We start from the raw sequence: 21,999 nt of genomic DNA, 5'->3' as shown, positions 1-21,999 counted from the left end.
ACCATCTCTCACCCTCCCCGATCTGCTGCCCACTCTCCCATCTCTCACCCTCCCCGATCTGCTGCTTGCTCTCAATCAGCTGCTGCCCCCCTCCCTGATCTGCTGCCCCCTCTCACCCTCCCTGATCTGCTGCCTGCTCTCTCCCATCTCTCACCCTCCCCGATCTGCTGTCCCCTCCACCATCTCTCACCCTCCCCGATCTGCTGCTTGCTCTCAATCAGCTGCTGCCCCCCTCCCTGATCTGCTGCCCCCTCTCACCCTCCCTGATCTGCTGCCTGCTCTCTCCCATCTCTCACCCTCCCCGATCTGCTGTCCCCTCCACCATCTCTCACCCTCCCCGATCTGCTGTCCCCTCCACCATCTCTCACCCTCCCCGATCTGCTGCCCGCTCTCCCATCTCTCACCCTCCCCGATCTGCTGCCCGCTCTCTCCCATCTCACCTTCCCCGATCTGCTGCCCGCTCTCTCCCATCTCGCCTTCCCCGATCTGCCCGCTCTCTCCCATCTCACCTTCCCCGATCTGCTGCCCGCTCTCTCCCATCTCGCCTTCCCCGATCTGCTGCCCGCTCTCTCCAATCTCTCACCCTCCCTGATCTGCTGCTTGCTCTCCCTCATCAGCTGCTGCCCCCCTCCCTGATCTGCTGCCCCCTCTCTCACCCTCCCTGATCTGCTGCCTGCTCTCTCCCAACCTCTTCATCTGCTGCCCCCTTCCCCACCTCTCACCCTTCCTGATCTGCTTGTCCCCCCCACTCCCTCTCTCCATGTGGGGGAGCTCCATTGTTTAGGCACCTCAGGGGGTCTCCAAACCTAACATGGCGTCTGCTAATAATTCCAACCAATTTTGCTGTGAAATGGCGCTTCTTCTCTTCTGAGCCCCGCCGTCCGCCCAAATAATTGATTTCCACCACATATGAGGCATCTGTGTACTCAGGAGAAATTGCACAATTTTCACAAAAGTATCTCCTGATACTTTTGTGAAAATGCAAAATTTTATCGCTAAAGTAACTTACTTTTTGTGTACAAAAAAAAAAAAATTTTTTTCCTTCTACATTGCTTTGGTTGCTGTGAAGCTCCTCTTTAGGAGCTTCACAGCAACCAAAGCAATGTAGAAGGAAAAAATTTAATAAACTTAAAAATTTAATTAAGTTAATAAACTTCTTGGATGTGGTTTTAAACAGTGAGGGGTGCAGATTTTAGAATGGGGTCACTTTTGGGTATTTTCTGTCGCCTAGGTTTCTCAAATCACTCCAAATGTGATGTGATGTACCTAAAAAAAAAAAAAATTTTTTGTAAATTTTGTTGGAAAAATGAGAAATTGCTGATTTAACTTTGAACCATTCTAACTTCCGAATAGAAAAAAAAATATTTTTCGAAAATTGTGCTGGTGTGAAGTAGACACATGGGAAATGTAATTTAGTAACTATTTTGTGACATACCTCAAGATTTGAGTATAAAATTTCAAATTTTGGAAATTGCGAACTTTTCGCCAAATTTTCGAAATTTTCACAAACGCAAAACATATCGGCCTAAATTTACCACTGACATGAAATACAATATGTCACGAAAAAACAATGTCACAATCGCCAGGATCCGTTGAAGCGTTCCAGAGTTATAACATCATAAAGTGACACTGGTTAAAATTGAAAAAAATGGCCGGGTCTTTAAGGTGAAAACAGGCTGGGGGCTGAAGGGTAAAAATAAAAGGATAAAAGAATAAAGAATAAAAAATAAGGATAAAATAAAGGCCAGATTAGACTTTTCCAAGAAACATCTAAAGCTGCCCAGTATTGGAACCGCATTTTTTGGACAGATAAAACTAAGCTCAATGTCTACCAGAATGATGGGAAGAAGAGAGAAGGCTTAGAAACGGCTCATTATCTAAAGCCCATAACATCCTCTGTAAAACATGTTGGAGGCAGTGTGGTGGACGGACATGCTTGGCTTCCAATGGCACTGGGTTACTAGTGTTTATTGATGATATGACTGAAGACAGAAGCAGCTGGATGAATTCTGAAGTGTACAGAGCTATTTCTGCAAGGTTGATTGGACAACGCTTCACAGCACATAGCTGGTGCTAATAATGCCTGGTCTTTTACTATATAGTGAACATAATTTAAAAAAAAAAATCTGGAATTTCAATTTAATTCTTATTTTTTTTTTTTGCAAATTCTCCTCACCTGGAATTTTTTTTTCCGTTTTCCAGTACAATATGATGTCATTCAAAAGTACAACTCGTTCTACAAAAAATTAAACCAAAACCCTCATATGGCTATATTAATATGATTATGGCTATATTAATAAGCCTACAACCTGCCGTAACACTCAGTCTGATATAACGCCGCACAACCAGCTCTACCCTAACCTACTGTATCCTCACCTATCCCTTGTAGACTGTGAGCCCTTGCGGGCAGGGACCTCTATCCTCCTGTACCAGTCTGTGCCTTGTATTGTTTGATTATTGTACTTGTCCCTATTATGTATACCCCTTTTCACATGTAAAGCGCCAGGGAATAAATGGTGCTATAATAAATAATAATAATTAATGGGAAAATAAAGTTATGGCTCTTGGAAGGGAAGGGGGGGAAAAAAAAAACCAGAAAATTGCATGGGAGTGAAGGGGTTAATTAACCCCAACAGTCTAAATTTCAGTTGCATCTCAGTTGTTTCATTTCAAATAAAAAAAAGAAAAAGTGGCATATAGACAGGGCCGGATTAAGGTTGGTGGGGGCCCCTGGGCAGAAAATCTGGTGGGGGCCCCATAACGTTAACATTTTTAGCCATAACAGTAGAGCGCGAACCACAGCATTTAGATATAAATCCAATGAACATTTATCTTATCCTGTTCTGCCACATTCAGATTTACAGTACTACAATACAGATACAGTCCAGGATAACTCACAGCCGTCACTTATACACAGATAGTAGAGTTAAACTATGTGCGCACGTTGCGTTTGTCTCTGCAGAAATTTCTGCAGCAATTTGAACAGCACACGTGCGCTTCAAATCGCTACAGAAAGAGTCCGTAATGAAAAGCCAATTCCATGCGCTCTGAGTGCAGCCCCTCCCATAGACAGAGCAGGGGCTGCATCCAAAGCACATGAAAGAAGTGACATGTCACTTCTTAGAACGCAGCGCTTCTGGCACCGAATCGCTGCGCTCTAATACACCACGTGCACACGGCTCCTGCATAATCTTCATAGAATGTGCTGGGGACGCAGGACGCATGCGTAACTGCATGCAAATACGCAACGTGCGTACAGAACCTTACTCACATATTTTTTATTGATCCCAATGTCAAGGCAGCCCGGGCCGGCTCCAGGTCTTTGGGGCCTCCGGGTGAAAGAGTCTCAGTGGACCCCATCCACACACAGACACGCACATACAAATATAGGCATACGTACATATACATATTTGAAGACAAATTCAGAAAAATACATATAAACAGACAAATATATGCATAGTCATATACACTGACATATATGCAGACACAGACGCATTAGGGCTCGTGCGCACGTTGCGTAATTCCATGCATTTACACTGCGTATAGCACTGTGTAAATGCATGCGTCCTGCATCCCCAGCACGATCTATGTAGATTGTGCATGCCACGTGCGCACGTTGCTTTTATGAACGCAGCGATTTGGGTGCTAAAATGTTGACCCAAATCTGTGAGTTCATGAAATGAGCATGTCCAATTATTCCGTGCGCTATGGATGCAGCTCCCTCTGTCTTCGGTGGGGGCAGCAGCCATAGCGCATGAAATCGGCTTTTTTTGTAAAGAAAAACTGCATCCATTATGCAGTGTTTCTGCAGCGATTTGACGCTCACATGTGCTGTCAAATCGCTGCAGAATATTCAGCAGTTACGTGTGCATGAGCCCTTACAGGTACTAATATGGGGAAGTCGCCAGCAGCCTCACTCACCTCTCCCGCTTGTTTCCATCCAGCTCCTTTAGGACATGTGGCTGCGTTTCACGATGGCTGTCACTAACAGACATGACTGCACACTGACAGCACTGCTGTATATACATCACAGGAGGGGCTGGGGGCTACAATATATACATTACAGGAGGGGCAGGGGGCATAGACGTTACTGGAGTGGCAAACAGCTCTGGTGGTGTACTCATTACTGGGATAGGTGACATAGCGCTCTGGGGTACCCATATAGTTCTGGGGGGCTGCACAGACTGCTTCTTACACACACAGCTCTGACACACGCACGCGCGCACACACACACACACACACACAGCTCTGACACACACACACACACACACACACACACACACAGCTCTGACACACACACACACAGCTCTGACACACACACACACAGCTCTGACACACACAATGCGCCCACCCATCACCCCCCCCCCCCACACACACACACACACACAATGTACCCCCCATCAACCCCTACACACACACACACACACACAAAATGCACCCCCATCACCCCCTGCACACACACAATGCACCCCCCTTTACCTCTATACACACACCCACACACACACACACAATGCACCCCCCATCACCCCCTACACACACAATGCACCCCCTTTACCCCTACACACACACACAAAATGCACCCCCCATCACCCCCTACACACACACAATGCACCCCCCTTTACCTCTACACACACACACACACACACACACACACACACACACACAAACGCATCCCCCATCACCCCCTACACACAGAAACACACACAATGCATCCCCCATCACCCCCTACACACACAATGCACCTATCACCCCCTACAAACACACACACACAATGCACCACCCATCACCCCCTACACACACAATGCACCCCCATCACCCCTACACACACACACAATGCACCCCCATCACCCCCTACACACACACAATGCACCCCCATCACCCCCTACACACACACACACCCCCACACACACAATGCACCCCCCTTTACCTCTATACACACACACACCCCCACACACACAATGCACCCCCCATCACCCCCTACACACACACTCAAATACAATGCACCCCCCATAACTCCACACACACACTCACCTCTACACACACACACACAATGCACCCCCCCATTACCCCTCCCCACACACACAATACAATGCAACGCTCATCACACCCTACACACACTGCCCCATCCCTACACACACTGCCCCATCCCTACACACACTGCCCCATCCCTACACACTCCTGCCTCCCCCCCCTCCCTCGGAATACAGTACTCCTCCTCTGCCTGCCACAAAGCTGTGTTCCACTTCCTTCACAGATGTTCCCCGTTGTGTCCTCAGCCCCTCCCCACTCATCATCATTAATTAAACCTGTCTCTTCGGCTCCTTCATAGAGCGCTTACCATCTGATCTCCCCTGTGTGCCGGCGCCCGCAGCACTGTGATGACGTCAGCATGGTGCTGATCTCATCACATTGCTGCACGTCGGGGGCGGGGCCCAGTCCCGGCGCGCTGTTCAAATGTATTTACGTCTGAAAGACGCAAATACATTTGAATAGGAAGGAGGAAGCTGCGAGCACCGGCTCCGGCACGCTCCTCTGCATTGTGTGCATGCGGGCACACAGCACACAGCAGAGCCGGCACAGCACAGCGCTGCCTCCTGCTGCAGCTAGTGTGTCGGGCCTGCATGCACACACTGCGGAGGAGCGTGGCTGCACATACAGCGGCCCATTACACCGTGCCCCTGCTTCGGGGGGGGGGGGCAGGTGCCCCCCCGCCCCTCGCTGGGTACGCCCATGACGGCCACAGCACATAGCAGGGAGCTCATTGGCACACCTCTGACCCCGGAAGTCCAAGCACTGGTACTTCCGGGGTCATTCAGCGTCCTGTGCCCGCAGTTTGTTTTTGCGTCTTAAAGACGCAGATACAAATACATGCCGGTGCACCGGCCCACACTCCCCCCTCCGAAAACACAGCTGATTTATTAGACTGTCTTTACGGAGGGGGGAGAGGGTGTGAAGAAAAAAAAAATGCTGACAAGTATGGCCCTGGTGGTGGGGGCCCCCTTAGAAGCTCTTTTGGTGGGGGCCCCTGGGCTGGAGCCCCGCCTGCCCCGCCTATAATCCGGCCCTGCATATAGAGCCAAAGTCAAGGCGATTCGGTCACTGTGCCAATATTTTTGGATCTAACTGTATATAAAGCAGCAACCCTTACCTGCATATCCTGAAGGTGTTGGTGATGTTGCATCTATTGCACCTTGCCAAGTCTTTGCACGTGTTCTGTAATATTTAATGGGACAGGCACAAGCTACATTTACAAGGTGGCTCTCAATGTATCATTTTGGATGTACTAAGGAACCAAACAAATGTAAATGATATCTGCGTATGAATAATTTTTTTTTTTCCTTTTTCCAGAAATGACAGTTGTTACTTTAATATGGAGTGGTGTGATCGGCGGATTACTTTGAAAGCTGCAAATGGAAAATTTGTGATTGCCAAAAAAAATGGTCAGCTCTCTGCATCTGTGGATTCTAGTGGTGAGCATTTTTCTTCATTTATTTTTTTTATTTTTTTTTAAAAGGGAAAAAAACTGCTTTGTAAACTATTACTGCTCCCCCCCACCCCCCACTCCTCTTCCCTCCTCCTGTTGGATATATGCATTATCTCCATCTTGTCACTAATTAGGCCACTTTCATCTGGCTGCACTTTCCATTAGACTGGCCTCACCCATCCATGTTTTGTGGGCTGTGGATCCTGGTCTACACTCACTGCAAAACACCGATGTGTGAATCCAGCGTTTAGGTTCCATGTCTGCTTTTGGCTTCCAAATAAGCTTTCTGACATCCATACTCCGAGACAGAGTATGGATTCTCTCTGTGGAGGGGCCAGCACCTAAGGCGTTTACTCAAAATTTCTTGCAGTCACTTGGTTTTGCTGCCACAAACCCCTTACAAGCTTCCAGCACTTCTCTTGAGTTCCACTGTGGTGAATCTTGTGATTTATCCTGCTTCTCTCATGGCACCATAAGAACACAAACACTGGCACAGCAAAAAGAGAGGAGTGTTAAGACTTGGTCTTCTGCATGAATTTGCTGTAGCACACTTCTCCCAAGTGACCACACTTCCTCACACTCCTAAGGTGCCACCTCCTCCAGAGAACTGTTCTAAGTACATAGAAACAGACGGCTGCTATTGAATAAAACAAGTAGACTGGGAAAAAATGGCATTTAGAGACTACTAATGTGACAATTTACTCAAAATCATTTTGAGAAAATCATTTGCTTTATTATATCAAATGAATGTATATTAAATAACAATACAACACATTACATTAAAAAGTTTAAAGGGTGCTTCAAAATGCAAATGAGGTAACTAATGTGACAATATTGGACTATCCCTGTTCCATATAAATCCACTAGTATATATCAATTCATCTTTTATCCTCTACTTATTACAATAACCTCCTGTACATAAAGGTGACCAGATGACCTCAATGTTTGTTTGGACTCTATTGCAATATCCGTATGGCCTGCACAAAAAAACAATATTCTTATTTGCACAGTGCCATAATAATTGATATAAATTCATCAGGAGCGTGAGGCACAGCTAATGGGACTATCCCTCGCACATCAGTATGTACTAAATAACCGCATAGATATAGTTACTGCAAACAACTATACTGCAGTATGGATTACGTCATTTATTTAGCAACTTGAAAACCCCTGACTGTTTGTTTATTTGATACACAGCTCCGATTAGGAGAAATCTATTGATGGAGCACATATATTAACCATGTATGGAGATAGCTGTAGGTGGGCTCTGTGGACTTACTATATTTTTTGGACTATAAAATGCACCGGACCATAAGACGCACCCTGGTTTTAGAGAAGGAAAATAGGAAAATAAAATTTTAAGCAAAAAATGTGGTCATGACACACTGTTATGGGACGAGGATCTGCTGCTGACACTGTTATGGGGGTAACGTCCCCAAATTCTCTACTAAGGTACCCCATCCTGGTAATGATCTTCCTGCCTTGTATATGATCCCCATCCTTGTATATATGTCCCTCATCCTGCTATATACCCCCATCCTGCTATATACCCCAATCCTGCTATATGGCCTGCATCCTGTGGCAGAGAAAAAATAAACGTTTATACTGACCTTTTCTCACTCCACGCAGCATTGCTCGTCCTCCTGTCTGTGCCAGCAGCAGCGCCACTACCTGTGTGGAGCCGGTCACCGCTCCCTGCAGCATCACGATGACCTCCTGTCTGTTTGCCTACCTGCTGATGTGTGTGGAGAGCGGTGAGCACAGGGATGACGCTCTCCACACACATCAACGGGCAGATAGACAGGAGGCCATTGTGATGCTGCAGGGATCTGTGGCCGGTGAGTATATTTATTCACTACTCCCCGTGCTGATGATGATGATGCGCGTGGGGTAGTGAATATAGCCACACGTAATCACTCCAGGCTGTAGTTGCCAGGGGTGATCACGCGGGCCGAGTGTTAATTATGCTCGCACCCCTGCCCATGATTCAGCCCACCTGTCAGCGCCGGCTTCAGTGCTGAGAGATAATTGGCGGGAGGATGCATACATATGAATTGAGCGGGCCCACGTGGTCACGGTAGGCGTTGCTACAGCTTGCTCATGCCAGCGATGACCTGCTCCACCGCAGCACCCTCATTCCTCGCAGCCATGCCCTACATTCAGACTATAAGACGCACCCCTCACTTTCCCCCAACATTTGGGGGGAAAAAAGTGCGTCTTATAGTCCGAAAAATACGGTAGTCTAAATAGGCTGGAAAATAAGCTTATGTATTTCGGCCAATAATTGTAATATAATGTGCCAGGAGGTTATAATGCACAATCATTGACTACATATATCAATTTATATCATTTATAATGATATTGAGCAAACTAGGAATATTATTTGTTCAAGCCGTGCGGATGTTGCAATAGAGTCCAAACAAACGTTGATGTTATCGAATCACCTTTATGTACAGGAGGTTATTGTAATACTAGAAATAGGCCCGATGCTATCGCATCGGTAGTGAGGTGAAATGAAGATCTATCTATGCTTAGTGGTGCTGACTGGAGCAGTGGATATGTGTCACACTGATTGCGCTTTCCAATATATCTGTTGTATGTCATTCCTCTGCATTTGTGTATTGTATGTGTTGCGTCATTTGACCTCTCTCACCCCTGTGCACTGTCTTTCTTGTTGTGTGCTGTATATTGGTATCTGGTGGTGTTTCTTGAGCTGTGATCACTATGTGGTGTCTCCCCTGTGTGCTATGAGTGTGTTTACACTATATGACGGAATAGGAGAACAGACAAAACTGGTGATTATGTAAGTAGATGTATATATGGCTGTACGCTGTGTGTACCTGGCGTCTGTGTATATGTGTGTGTATTCTCACACACATATACACAGTGTCACCTGAGGATGGCAAGTGTATCTTGCTGAAACGCATTGTGTTAATACAAGAGCTTTATGTTATTAATAATAAAGCCAAATTTCTTAAAAGATCAAAGACCAAAGATCTATTACTAGCGCTCACAAAGACCGGAATCTTTTTTTCTATATGCCTACTCCCATAAGGGAATCCGGGTAGAGCTGCTGTGAGTAATAGAATCCATCAGATCATTTGAACTAACAGCGGGAGGACACAGGTCCGCACAGAGCTCCAGGATTCAAAAAGTCGGTCAATCTGAAGCCAGCAGCGGCAACAAACCTGGATCCACCCAGCAAAACAACGGATAACGCCAGCTGAGACAGTCCCTTATCCCCCAGAGGAATTATACATCTAACACCGGGGTTGTGCGAGGGCGCACAACCTAACCAGGTGAGCAATTCTATAATATAAATATACAGAAATCACTCCACGGGTGCTTCTCATATGCGCTATATTTTTATCTCTACAGTGACCTCTTGAAGAAAGGTACGGACCTGAGGGCGAGAAGCCAGCCGCTTCTGGAAAAATACTGACAAGGCAGAAACTTGTCCTTTAAGGGTACTGAGAGCTAGTCCCAAGTCCAGACCGTCTTGCAGAAAGGCAAGAACATTAGGGATTGAAAAGGTAAGGGGCGACCGATTATGATGGTCACACCAGGAAAGATAGGTCTTCCAGGTCCTGTGGTAGATACTGGCGGAGGAGGGCTTTCAAGCATTAAGCATGGTATGAACTACCTTAGAAGAAAGACCTGATTTTGCTAGAATCAAGGATTCAAGCGCCACGCTGTCAAATGCAGCTGTGTTGTATTCTGGTGGAATATTGGACCTTGCGACAGAAGATCCGGGCGGTCGGGAAGACGCCAGGGAGTGTCGCCGAGCAGTTGGAGAAGCTCTGGGTACCAGGCTCTCCTGGGCCAGTCCGGGGCCACGAGGATCACCGGGATTCCCTCCGCTTTGATTTTCTTGATTACAGTATAATAGCAGAATCTAACAGAAAGATAGTGCCCAATAGTCCAATATACAAAGATAATAGCGGGGACTATAAACTTAACTTTTAATATATATAATCAATAAAATCGATATTAATTTTCATAATAGTGCGATTAGTGCCAATTTGGCTACATATTAGAATGATCTCACCCAGATGTTTTCCAAGGGTAAGAAGACACAGCGATCCAGAGTTGGTCACAGGCTGGAAGAACCGGGGTAAGGCGTTGGGAGATTATGTACTAACCCCTGTTGTGCCCCGTGATTGTGCTTCCTCCCTGACAAGGGCAGCACCCAAATGAGCTGTCTGCCCCACAACCATGCAAAAACAAACAAGAACGTCCTCCCGATGCGTTTCCCTCTAAATGGCAAGAGTTCCTCAGGGGAGACCAAAAACAAATGATCAACCTGCAATGGCAGGGACCAAAAGACTGATCAACCTGCAGTGGCAGGGATCAGAAAGGTAGAAAACCTATGTGTCCAGGTAAACGGTGGTGATTTTCTTGATTTACTCTCGGAATGAGAGGAAACTGAGGGAAGATGTAGGGTAGGCGAAACTGCGACCACGGAAAGACTAGAGCGTCGGAGCCAAGCGCTAGCGGGTCTCTCGACCGGGATATGAAGGGATGTATTTTGGCGTTCATCCGAGAAGCCATGAGGTCCACATCTGGGAGTCCCCAACGAAGAGTAATCTGATGGAACACTTCGTCGTGGAGGGACCATTCCCCTGCCGCTAGACCTTGCCTGCTGAGAAAGTCTGCGGCCCAGTTGTCTACCCCCGGAATATGGACAGCTGAAATAATGGGAATGTGCATCTCTGCCCAAAGAAGAATCCTGGATACTTCTTTCATCGCTGCCCTGCTGCGATTTCCTCCCTGACGGTTGATGTAAGCCACGACCGTGGCATTGTCTGACTGGATCCGAACAGGGAGGCCCAATAGTAAGGGTTGAAAATTCTGAAGGGCCAAAAATATGGCTCTGATCTCCTGAACATTGATGTGCAGGGAGCGCTCGGAAGGAGACCAGCGTCCGTGAACAGTGTGGTGGAGAAACACCGCCCCCCAGCTTATCAGGCTGGCATCCGTCGTGACTACTTGACAGTGGACCGGGCGGAAGGACTTCCCTTGAGATAGGGATGAGGCTTGAGTCCACCAGACGAGGGAGCTGAGCGCAGACTGAGATAGGCGGACTGACCGGTCTAGGGAAGCTGGATTCTTGTCCCAGGAGGATAGAAGATCCAGTTGTAGAGGGCGCAGATGGAATTTGGCAAAGGACACTGCTTCTATGACCGCCACCATCTTGCCTAACACTCTCATTCCATTCCGAAGGGATGTGTGACGGCGAGAGCGGAGGGATTGGGCGGCCCGGATCAGGGAAGATCTCTTTTCCTCTGGAAGAAAAACCCGGGACTGAGCCGTGTCTATCATCATACCTAGAAAGGTGATGCGTTGATGAGGAATGAGGGATGACTTTTTGAAGTTGATAAGCCACCCTAGCCTTGACAGCGTGTCTAGGCAAATCTGCACGCTTTCTGAGCAAACGTGGAGAGCTCCCTTTGACAAGAAGGTCGTCCAATGGAACGACCAGGATGCCTCTGGGGTGTAAAATAAACATGACTGCCGCCATGACCTTTGTGAAGACCCGATGCGCAGTGGCCAGCCCAAAGGGGAGGGCCCTGAATTGGAAATGGTGTCCTATGGCAAAGCGAAGGAACCATTGATGAGACACATATGGGAATGTGTAAATAAGCATCTTAAACGTCTATGGAAGCTAGGAATTCTCCAGGTTCCATGGCGGCTAGCACTGCTCTCAATGATTCCATTTGGAAAGTTCGAATCCGTACGAATTTGTTCAGCCGTTTGAGGTCCAAGATAGGGTGGACAGAGCCATCTTTTTTGGGAACGACAAAGGTTTGAATAGAACCTTTGCCGCGCTGTTCCAGGGGTACTGGAATGATAACGTTTGCTTATGGCCTGAAATAAGGCCTGGCTTTGCGTTTTGGACTTTGGAAGACGAGAACGCAGAAACCTGTTGGCCGGCAGGGAATGGAAATCGATCTTTTGTAACCTGAGGTGACGATTTCTCGAACCCAAGCATCGTGAGTGTGCTCTAGCCAGATATCCCGAAAAAGTAGAAGCCGCCCTCCAACAGGAGTCGGATCTGAGGGATACCTGGCGTCATGCTGAGGGGGCCTGTACAGAGTGAGGTTCTTTTGGGTTTAGGTTGCTTGGAGTGGGAACGCCAAGAAGAGCCCCTTGAGGGACCGGATCCTCGATCTGAGCGTTGGGACGATCCTTGGGCTGATGGTTTTTGGGGGGCAGGCCGAAAGGACTGCCTGTGCCAAGGAGATTTTTTAAAATTCCTGGATATAGGCCGCTTTTGAGGTAGAATGGTACTTTTACCACCCGTCGTCTCAGACATGAGTTTGTCCTGGGATTCTCCAAACAGACGCAGGCCATGGAAGGGGACAGGGATTTCTTGGAGGCACTGTCCGCATTCCATATTTTTAGCCAAAGGACTCTGCGGGCAAAGACCGCATTGGCCGCCGATAGGGCTCATAAACTAGCTGCATCTAGGGAGCCGTGAAGAAAATAATTATAGGCTAGAGAGAACAAATCAAGGGTCTCAAAAGCTGCCGGGAGAATATTACAAGAGCAAAGCATCCTGCGTAGGTTCTTGCTCCACACACCCATAGCTCTCGCGACCCATGTTAAGGCAAACAGGGGGCGAAGAGATGAGCCAGAAGCCTGGAAAATAGATTTGACCACAGCATCAACTGCACGGTCGGACGAGTTCTTGAGACGCGTTGTCTGAAACAGACATGACCGTGTGTTTAGCCAATGTGGATACTGGCGGATCCACAACGGGGGGTACTGACTAGGGCTTAACCATTTCAGAGGGAAAGGGATAAGCGAATAAAGAGAAGGGTTTTTTATTAAACCTTCTATCAGGGTGATCCCACTGTTTAGATATAATTTGCCGAAAAACCGGATCCTGAGCAAAGGATTTAGGAGGCTTCTTGGCCCGCTTGATTGCCGACTGAGAAGTCAGGTCAGGAGGCTGATTAGAGATCGACAGAGTGTGATTGACAGCCAAAATTAGTGTCTTCTATATGCCTAGACTCAGAAAAGACATCTGAATCAGAGTCTTGAGAATCGTGACTACTACAGGTCACGGAACCTCGGTCAGACTGACTATCGTCCAAGTCGGATGAGGCGTAGAGGTCGCAATTATTATTATTATTTATTATTATAGCGCCATTTATTCCATGGCGCTTTACAAATGAAAGAGGGTATAGATACAACAATCATTAACAGTAGAAGACAGACTGGTATAGGAGGAGAGAGGACCCTGCCCGCGAGGGCTCACAGTCTATAGGGAATGGGTGATGGTACAATAGGTGAGGACAGGCGCAATGGTGCCTTTTGGAAACAGCCTTTTTACGTTCTGGGGAAGAGGGACCAGACGAAGCAGGCGGGCTCCTCTGAGGGAGCTGGGCCGGGGGAAGGCTGTGGGAGCCTGAGGACGGCTGGGATATCTGAGCGGCAAGGTCATCTAACCTTTTAGACATTAGAAGAGCCCATGCAGGCATTACATCATCAGACGGGGGTGCTGCCTGGCCAGTGGCCAGAGCAGAATCCAGAGACTGCACGGCATCCTGGTCCGGCAACAGGGTCTGTTGTGACACGGTAGAAGGGGCATCTCAGCCCCGGCATAGTGGATAGCTTCGGCCATTAGAAACAGAGCGTCCACAGGTGGTACAGGCATAGTACAGGTCCGTAGAGGACGCCTGGGAAGGTTTATCACCCTTGCGGTTACGCATGTCAGCAATAGAGTCCTACAGCCCTATAGGGATAGTTATGAGTGAGGAGCCACTAGCAGTATTATAAAGTAACTGCTATGCACAGCCGGTATATACCGTAGCAAAATGGCATATACTGTCAAACAGCCGGCATATACCTGCAGGCAGAGCCAGTATATACCGCTAATAGCTGATTATACACCGCTAGCCAGCAGGCACACACCGCTAGAGAGCGATATACCGCTAAGCAGAGCCAAGGAGGCGATCTCACCCAAGTCTGCTCCCCACGTGGAAAATGGCGTCCAGTGTTCCTGGCAGCATGGAGGAGAGAGACTGCCCCGGAGACTGGCTGGTCTCAGGGCTGGGACTAAGCGTGACAGCCAATCGGAAAGGAGCTGCCCCTGAGTGAGGAAGCGGCTTCCAGAGCAGTGAGAGGGGGCGCTGCTAGAATGCAGGCCGAAGCCGGGGGCTAAATTAATGATGCTCCCCGGGATCAAGGCCTGCATCGGCCCACCGGCGCCTTTCTAGGCGGCGGTTTGGATGCAGGGGACAGATGACTCGTCGTCTCCCTACCTGCTCCTGGCTCCGTAAGAGCTGCTCTGAAGACGCGTTGGTGATGGATGCAGGGATCTCAGGGACGCATCTTTGGCTCAAGGCTGAAGCAGGTCCTCTGCTCTGCTTAGCCCTCTGGAACTACCTTGGTGTGAGGTGCTTCCAGGGAGCCTGGAGGGGTACGCAGACCCGACCACTTGGGCGCGAGGGAAGACTGACTGCTTGTACACGCCAGGTTTTCTCTGCCCGAACACGAGGGGGAACGGGGGTGGCAGGGCACCCTGGTATTGCCCCTATCAAAAATAGAATGATAGAATGAATAAGAAGAAAACAAAATAAAAAGTAAAAATAAAAACAATATAAGCTGGCCTGAGGCACCTCTGGTGGAGCTCAGTCCAGACATGTCAGCCGCCCTGCTGACACTAGAAAAAACTGAGCTAGTTTCCTACCTAGCTAGGGTATATGCTGTGGGGGGAGGAAAAAACCCTTTTGCAAATAAAGTGTCACGCCTCCCTGGAGACATCATAATACCCACTGTCTGTGTCCCCCAGTGAAAAGGTGAGAAAGGAATTAAGGTCTTTGTTCCTGTGTGCATTTGCAAATATTAATCTGGCTTTTGTTTCTTTTGGACTAATGGCTTCTTCCTGGCAGAGTGCCCTTTCAGCCCATGTTAATACAGTACTCGTTTCACTGTGGATAACGACAGTCTTGCCAGTTTCCCCCAGCATCTTCATAAGGTATTTTCCTTTTCCTTTTTGTTCTTGGGTTGATATGCACATAAGTGACCAAAGCACATTCATCTCTGGTACACATAAGCCATCTCCTTCATGATTGGTATGATGGCTGGACATTCCTATCTTTTTTGTACTTACATATAATTGTTTGTACAGATGAATGAGACACCTTCAAGTATCTGGAAATTGCACCCAAGGATGAACCTGCCTTCTGAAAGTCCACAATTCCATTTCTGAGATCTTGGCTGATTTCTTTTGACTTTCCCATGATGCTACACAAAAAAGCAGTGTGTTTCAGGTGTGCATTAAAATACATCCACAGGTGTCTCTAAATAACTCAGATGTTGCCAATAAACATATCAGAAGCTTTCAAAGGCATGACATCATCATATGGGTTGTCCCGTATTGTTTAAAGGCATAATACTTTATGTATGTAAACGTTTGACTTTGCAGAAATTAATAAAGATGCCTTAAAACATTCTCTCGATCTCTCTATCGCTCTCTTATAAATAATTATGGGAAATGTTTATTCTGATTTCATGTCAGTGAGCAAAACCTGCAGTTGTCTATTTAGATAGTGGATGGAAACTTCTGCTTTCAACTGTATATTAAAAAAAAATTGGGTACAGCGGTTCAATGCACCATGTGATTAATATTTTTCATAAGAATTTGGGAAAATTTTTATGAAATGTCCTATTCCTGATCAAATAATCTAGTCTTTTAGATTAGATGAATCTGTGCTGCACTTCAGCTACATGATATACCGTATTTTTCGCTTTATAAGACGCACTGGAATATAAGACGCACCCCAAACTTAGACATAAAAAAAGGTAAAAAAAAGAAAAATGGGGTCCGTCTTATACTCCGGTGTTCTCTTACCGGAGGGGGGCAGCAGTGGTGGTGAAGCGGGGTCACAGGAGGCACAGGTTGTGCTGGCAGGCGCGGCAGGTCAGTGGCAGCGGGGTCCGTGGTTGCAGGTGCCGTGGCGTCCGTGGTTGCAGGCGCGGTGGCATCCGCGGTGGCAGGATCCGTGGGGTCCGTGGTGGCGGCAGCAGCCGTGGCGTGTGAGCCGTGCAGCAGGCCGGTGCAGTGAGTGTCCGCGGTCCCGGTTCAGTGGTGGCAGCGGCGGCGGCGACTGCTCAGTGGTGGCAGGGACTGCTCAGTGGTGGAGTGTGTCCGCGGTCCCGGTTCAGTGGTGGCAGTGGCGGCGACGGCTCAGTGGTGGGAGTGGCGGCGACGGCTCAGTGGTGGGAGCGGCGGTAACTGCTCAGTGGTGGCAGCGGCAGGGACTGCTCAGTGGTGGCGTGTGTCCGCGGTCCCGGTTCAGTGGTGGCAGCGGCGGCGGCTCAGTGGTGGGAGCGGCGGCAACTGCTCAGTGGTGGCAGCGGCAGGGACTGCTCAGTGGTGGCGTGTGTCCGCGGTCCCGGTTCAGTGGTGGCAGCGGCTCAGTGGTGGGAGCGGCGGCAACTGCTCAGTGGTGGCAGCGGCAGGGACTGCTCAGTGGTGGCGTGTGTCCGCGGTCCCGGTTCAGTGGTGGCAGCGGCGGCGGCTCAGTGGTGGGAGCGGCGGCGACGGCTCAGTGGTGGAGTGTGTCCGCGGTCCCGATTCAAGTAATGGCGCCCGGAGCGACGCATGCGCAGATGGAGCTCTCATCCAAGGGCTCCATCTGCGCACGCGCTGACTCCCGGAGCAGCGCGTGCGCAGATGGAGCTCTCATCCAAGAGCTCCACCGGCGCCATCATTTGAAAGTGGGACCGCGGACAACTGGTAAGCTGCACAGCCGCCCGCCCCGCATGCACAGAGTGGCAGCCAGCAGGCTGCCCGCCCACTCTGCGTACAAGCCGCCGGGTACCTGTGCTTGCGTGCGGTGGCAGCCGGGTACCCATGGCTGTGTGCGGGCGGCAGATGGGTGACTGTGTGAGGGCGGCAGCCGGGTACCTGCACGGGCACCCGACTGCCGCTCGCACACAGCACCCGGCTGCCGCCCGCACACAGCCATGGGTACCCGTCTGCCACCGCATGCAAGCACAGGTACCTGGCTGCCGACCCCACACAGCACCCGCTGCCGCCCGCACACAGCCACGGGTACCCGGCTGCCGCTGCATGCAAGTACAGGTACCCGGCCGCTTGCATGCAGCCACAGGCACCCGCCCGATCGCCTCAGACAGGACCCCCCCCCCCCGCTACCGCTTTATAAGACGCACCCCCCATTTTCCTCCCAAAATTTGGGGAGGAAAAGTGCGTCTTATAAAGCGAAAAATACGGTAAGTAGTGATGTTACCATTTTACTAATGTAAATTTATCACAATTGAGTCATTTATGAGGGAATCTGAGTCTGACTCCGGGAAATTAAGGAGTCTGATGTTTGGTTTACTGACTCCACAGCCCTGCTTGTGAATCTCCTTCAAATTTTTGAATGACCTTTTCTCAACAATCTTATCAAGGCTGCGGTTATCCCGGTTGCTTGTGCACTTTTTTTCTACTAACCGTTTTCCTTCCGCTCAACTTTCCATTAATATGCTTGGATACAGCACTCTGTGAACAGCCAGCTTCTTTAGCAATGACCTTTTGTGATTTACCCTCCTTGTGTAGTGTCAATGACTGCGTTTTTGACATTGTCAAGTCAGCAGTCTTCCCCATGATTGTGTAACCTACTAAGGGACCATTTTAAATGCATAGGAAACCTTTACAGGTGTTTGAGGTAATTATTCTAATTTTTTGAGCTAATGACTTTTGGGTTTTCATTGGCTGTAAGCCATTATCCTCAACATTGGTAAAAATTTAAAACTGTCGTATGGAGCGCTGGGGTGGAAAAAATATTGGATAACTGAATGGAATAACAAACCTGTACTATCCCTCTAACTAGCCACTAGTTAGAGGGATAATAAAGGTTTGTTATGCCATTCATTTATCAAAGATTATATTTTCCACCCAGCGCTCCATACGACCATTTTAAATTCTTTTACCATTATACTCTTATTTCTCTTCTGAGGGATTAACGGCAGGAGCATCTCCGGGTTCCGTTCTATCTTTGCGAAATTTGGCTGGAGGATCTGTGGTTACATGGGAGCCACATGCTAGGACCTGCGGTGATGCACTTCTGGAAGAGTCTGGTCACGTGATACTACTCGGAAGCACTGTGCGAGCTGTAACAATGGAGGCCAGCAGTGTCTGGATCCCTCCAGTAACACGATCTACTCCAAACAAGCTTGAACTGGGGTTGTGCAGGGGTGCACAACCCCAATAGGGGAGTGGCCAATTAGCCCATAATCATTTTATCCCACCTACTACCAGGTATTTTCACAGCACACTCCCTTTTATTTACGTTCTATAATCATTAACAGAAATAAACACTTAAAATAGATCACTCTGTTTAGAAATGCGTATCCATTTTTGTATTAATTACGTTAATTTTTTTGATATTCTAATTAATTGAGATGCACCTGTATACTAGTGGATATATATGGAACAGGGATAGTGCAATATTATGTATCATGTTAGCTACTTCATTTGCAGTTTGAAGCACCCTTTAATCTTTTTTTAATTTAATGTGTTGTATTGTTGTTTAATGTATATTTTTTGATAAAATAAAGCAAGAAAGAATTTTAATTAACTAAATTTTGTCCTATTATTCCTCTGATTTCATCTAGGGCATTGTTTTGATTTATATGTATAATGTAGTGACAAATGTGAATCCTCAAATTTAGAGACTACTTTAGAGCAATTTTTGACCAGAAAAAAAGGCCAATTGTAAAGTTGAGACCAATCTGAATACTTTTATTTGTATAATAATAATTTTTGCCAGAGCTGTATATTTAAGAGACCACTTCCAAATGTCAGTTGTTCTGTCTTTATAGGCATATTTTTGAGTAAAATGTAAATTATTTTATTCTCTAAACTACTGACATGTCTCTGAATTTCCAAGCAAATAATTTCTAATTTTTAGAAAATAAATACAAAACTTATCAAAAAACAAAAAAATGCATTGCTTTCAGACCTCAAATAATGCAAAGAAAACAAGTTCATAATCATTTAGAAACAACAATACTAATAATGTTTTAACTCAATATTTTGTTCAATAATCATGATTTTTAATCACAGCTTTCATGCATCTTGGCATGCTTCCCAACAGTCTTTTACACTGCTTTTGGGTGACCTTATGCCACTCTTGGCGAAAAAATGTAAGTAGCTCTTTTTTTGTTTAATGGCTTGTGACTATCCATCGTCCTCTTGATTACATTCCAGAGATTTTCAGTGAGGTTCAGGTCTGGAGATTAAGCTGGCCATGACAGGGTTTTGATGTGGTGGTCCTTCATCCACACATTGATTGGCCTAGCTGTGTGGCATGGCACATTATCCTGCTGGAAAAAAAACCAGTCCTCAGAGTTGGTCAACATTGCCTGAGCAGAAGGAAGCAACTGTTTTTCCAGGATAACCTTGTATGCAGCTTGATTCATACGTGCTTCGCAAAGATTAACCTGCCCAATTCCAGCCTTGATGAAGCATCCCCAGATCATCACCGATACTCCACCAAGTTTCACAGTGTGGGTGCAAGACACTGTGGCTTGTACGCCTCTCCAGGTCTGTCTAACCATTAGACGACTAGGTTGTTGGGCAAAGCTGAAAATTAGGTAAAGAAAGTTCAACATACATCTTTGCGAAGGACATATGATTCAAGCCGCATACAAGGTTATCCTGAAAAAAACAGTTGCTTCCTTCTGCTCATGCAATGTTCCCCACCTCTGAGGACTGTTTTTTTCCAGCAGGACAATGCGTCATGCCACACAGCTTGGTCAATCTATGTGTGGCTGAAGGACCACCACATCAAAACCCTGTCATGGCCAGCCCAATCTCCAGTCCTGAACCCCATTGAAAACCTCTGGAATGTAATAAAGAGGAAGATGGCTAGTCACAAGCCATCAAACAAAGAAGAACTGCTGAAATTTGTGCATCATGAGTTGCATAAGGTCACCCTAGAGCAGTGTGAAAGACTGGTGGAAAGCATGCCAAGACGCATGAAAGCTGTAATTAAAAATCATGATTATTCCACAAAATATTGATTTTTTTTTTTTTTTTTTTTTTTTTCTTTCTGAACATTTTACAAATTTTAATACAAGAAATAAAAGGAATAAGGGAGGAATTAGGGAAGGGAAAAAGGAATAGACATAAAGGAAAAAAAAGGAAAAACCGAGAGATAAGTGTCGCCTTTATGGCCAATGCTTCAAAAGTATTAACATCAAACGTTTTGTCACCAACGTACTTGGAACAACAAAAACAACAATATACATGAGAAATAATAATCATTACATGTCAGGAGGCTAAGTTATATGCAGGCTAGGCATAAATATTTTCGCCCATAAAGACCATCTCAATTTGTATCTCAAAAAGTTATTTTCTTTCAATGCAAAGCTATACTCCGTATGAATTATGTGATGATATCCGTTCAATAATTTCTATTATGGAAGGTGCCTCTACCTATCTCCATTTTGAAGCAATAAGATGTTTTACCACGAGTAGAATATGGCAAATTGTGTCTGCATGGGTCTTTAAACTCTTCTTTACCAATTAACAATAGTGCCAGTTGGGGGAGAGAATGAAACTCTGTGATGTAACTTTATTAGATCACACACATCTTCCCACATCTTTTTTAAAGCGGGACAACTCCAAAAAATATGCAAAATTGACCCATTTCTCCACACTCTGTCCAGCACAAAGGAGAGTTAGATACGGACATTTTGTGTAGCTTTTGAGGAGTAAAATACCAGCGTGAAAGCACCTTAACCCCTTCAGCCCCCGGGCACTTTTCGTTTTTGCGTTTGTTTTTTGCTCCCCTTTTTCTGAGAGGCGTAACTTTTTTATTTTTCCATCAATCTTGCCATGTGAGGGCTTGTTTTTTGCGGGACGAGTTGTACTTTTAAATGAAACCATAAGTTTTACCATATAGTGTACTGGAAAACGGCAAAAAAATTCCAAGTGCGGAAAAATTGCAAAAAAAGTGTGTTCGTACAATAGTTTTTGGGATATTTTATTCACGGTGTTCACTATATGGTTTAGCTGAGGTATCTATGTGATGCCTCAGGTCGGTGCGAGTTTGTAGACACCAAACGTATAGGTTTACTTGTATCTAAGGGGTTAAAAAAAATTCACAAGCTTGTCCAAAAAACGTGGCGCACGTTTTGCGCCATTTTCCAAAACCCGTAGCGTTCTCATTTTTCAGGATCTGAGGCTGTGATAGCTTATTTTTTGCGTCTCGACCTGACTTTTTTAACGGTACCATTTTTGCGCAGATGCTACGTTTTAATCGCCTGTTATTGCATTTTGCGCAAAATTTGCGGCGACCAAAAAACGTAATTTTGGCGATTGAAATTTTTTTGCCGCTACGCCGTTTACTGATCAGATTCATTGATTTTATATTTTGATAAATCGGGCATTTGTGAACGTGGCGATACCAAATATGTGTATTTTTTATTTTTTTAACCCTTTAATTTTCAATGGGGTGAAAGGGGGGTGATTTGAACTTTTAGGTTTTTTA

General features: G+C 46.8%; 1 protein-coding gene across 1 annotated transcript in view; it reads left to right on the top strand.

Annotated features, from left to right (window-relative positions):
* LOC142265962 (fascin-like) overlaps positions 1-21,999 on the top strand; it is a 101,065-nt gene that overhangs the window by 34,701 nt on the left and 44,365 nt on the right. The window contains exon 2 of the mRNA XM_075332292.1: positions 6,349-6,470. Within this exon, the coding sequence (XP_075188407.1) occupies positions 6,349-6,470 (122 nt within the window). The remainder of the gene's footprint in view (positions 1-6,348; positions 6,471-21,999) is intronic.

This window comes from Anomaloglossus baeobatrachus, unplaced genomic scaffold (assembly GCF_048569485.1).
Source record: "Anomaloglossus baeobatrachus isolate aAnoBae1 unplaced genomic scaffold, aAnoBae1.hap1 Scaffold_2796, whole genome shotgun sequence".
NCBI classification, from domain to species: Eukaryota; Metazoa; Chordata; class Amphibia; order Anura; family Aromobatidae; genus Anomaloglossus; species Anomaloglossus baeobatrachus.
This window is presented reverse-complemented; position numbering and strand designations above follow the sequence as displayed.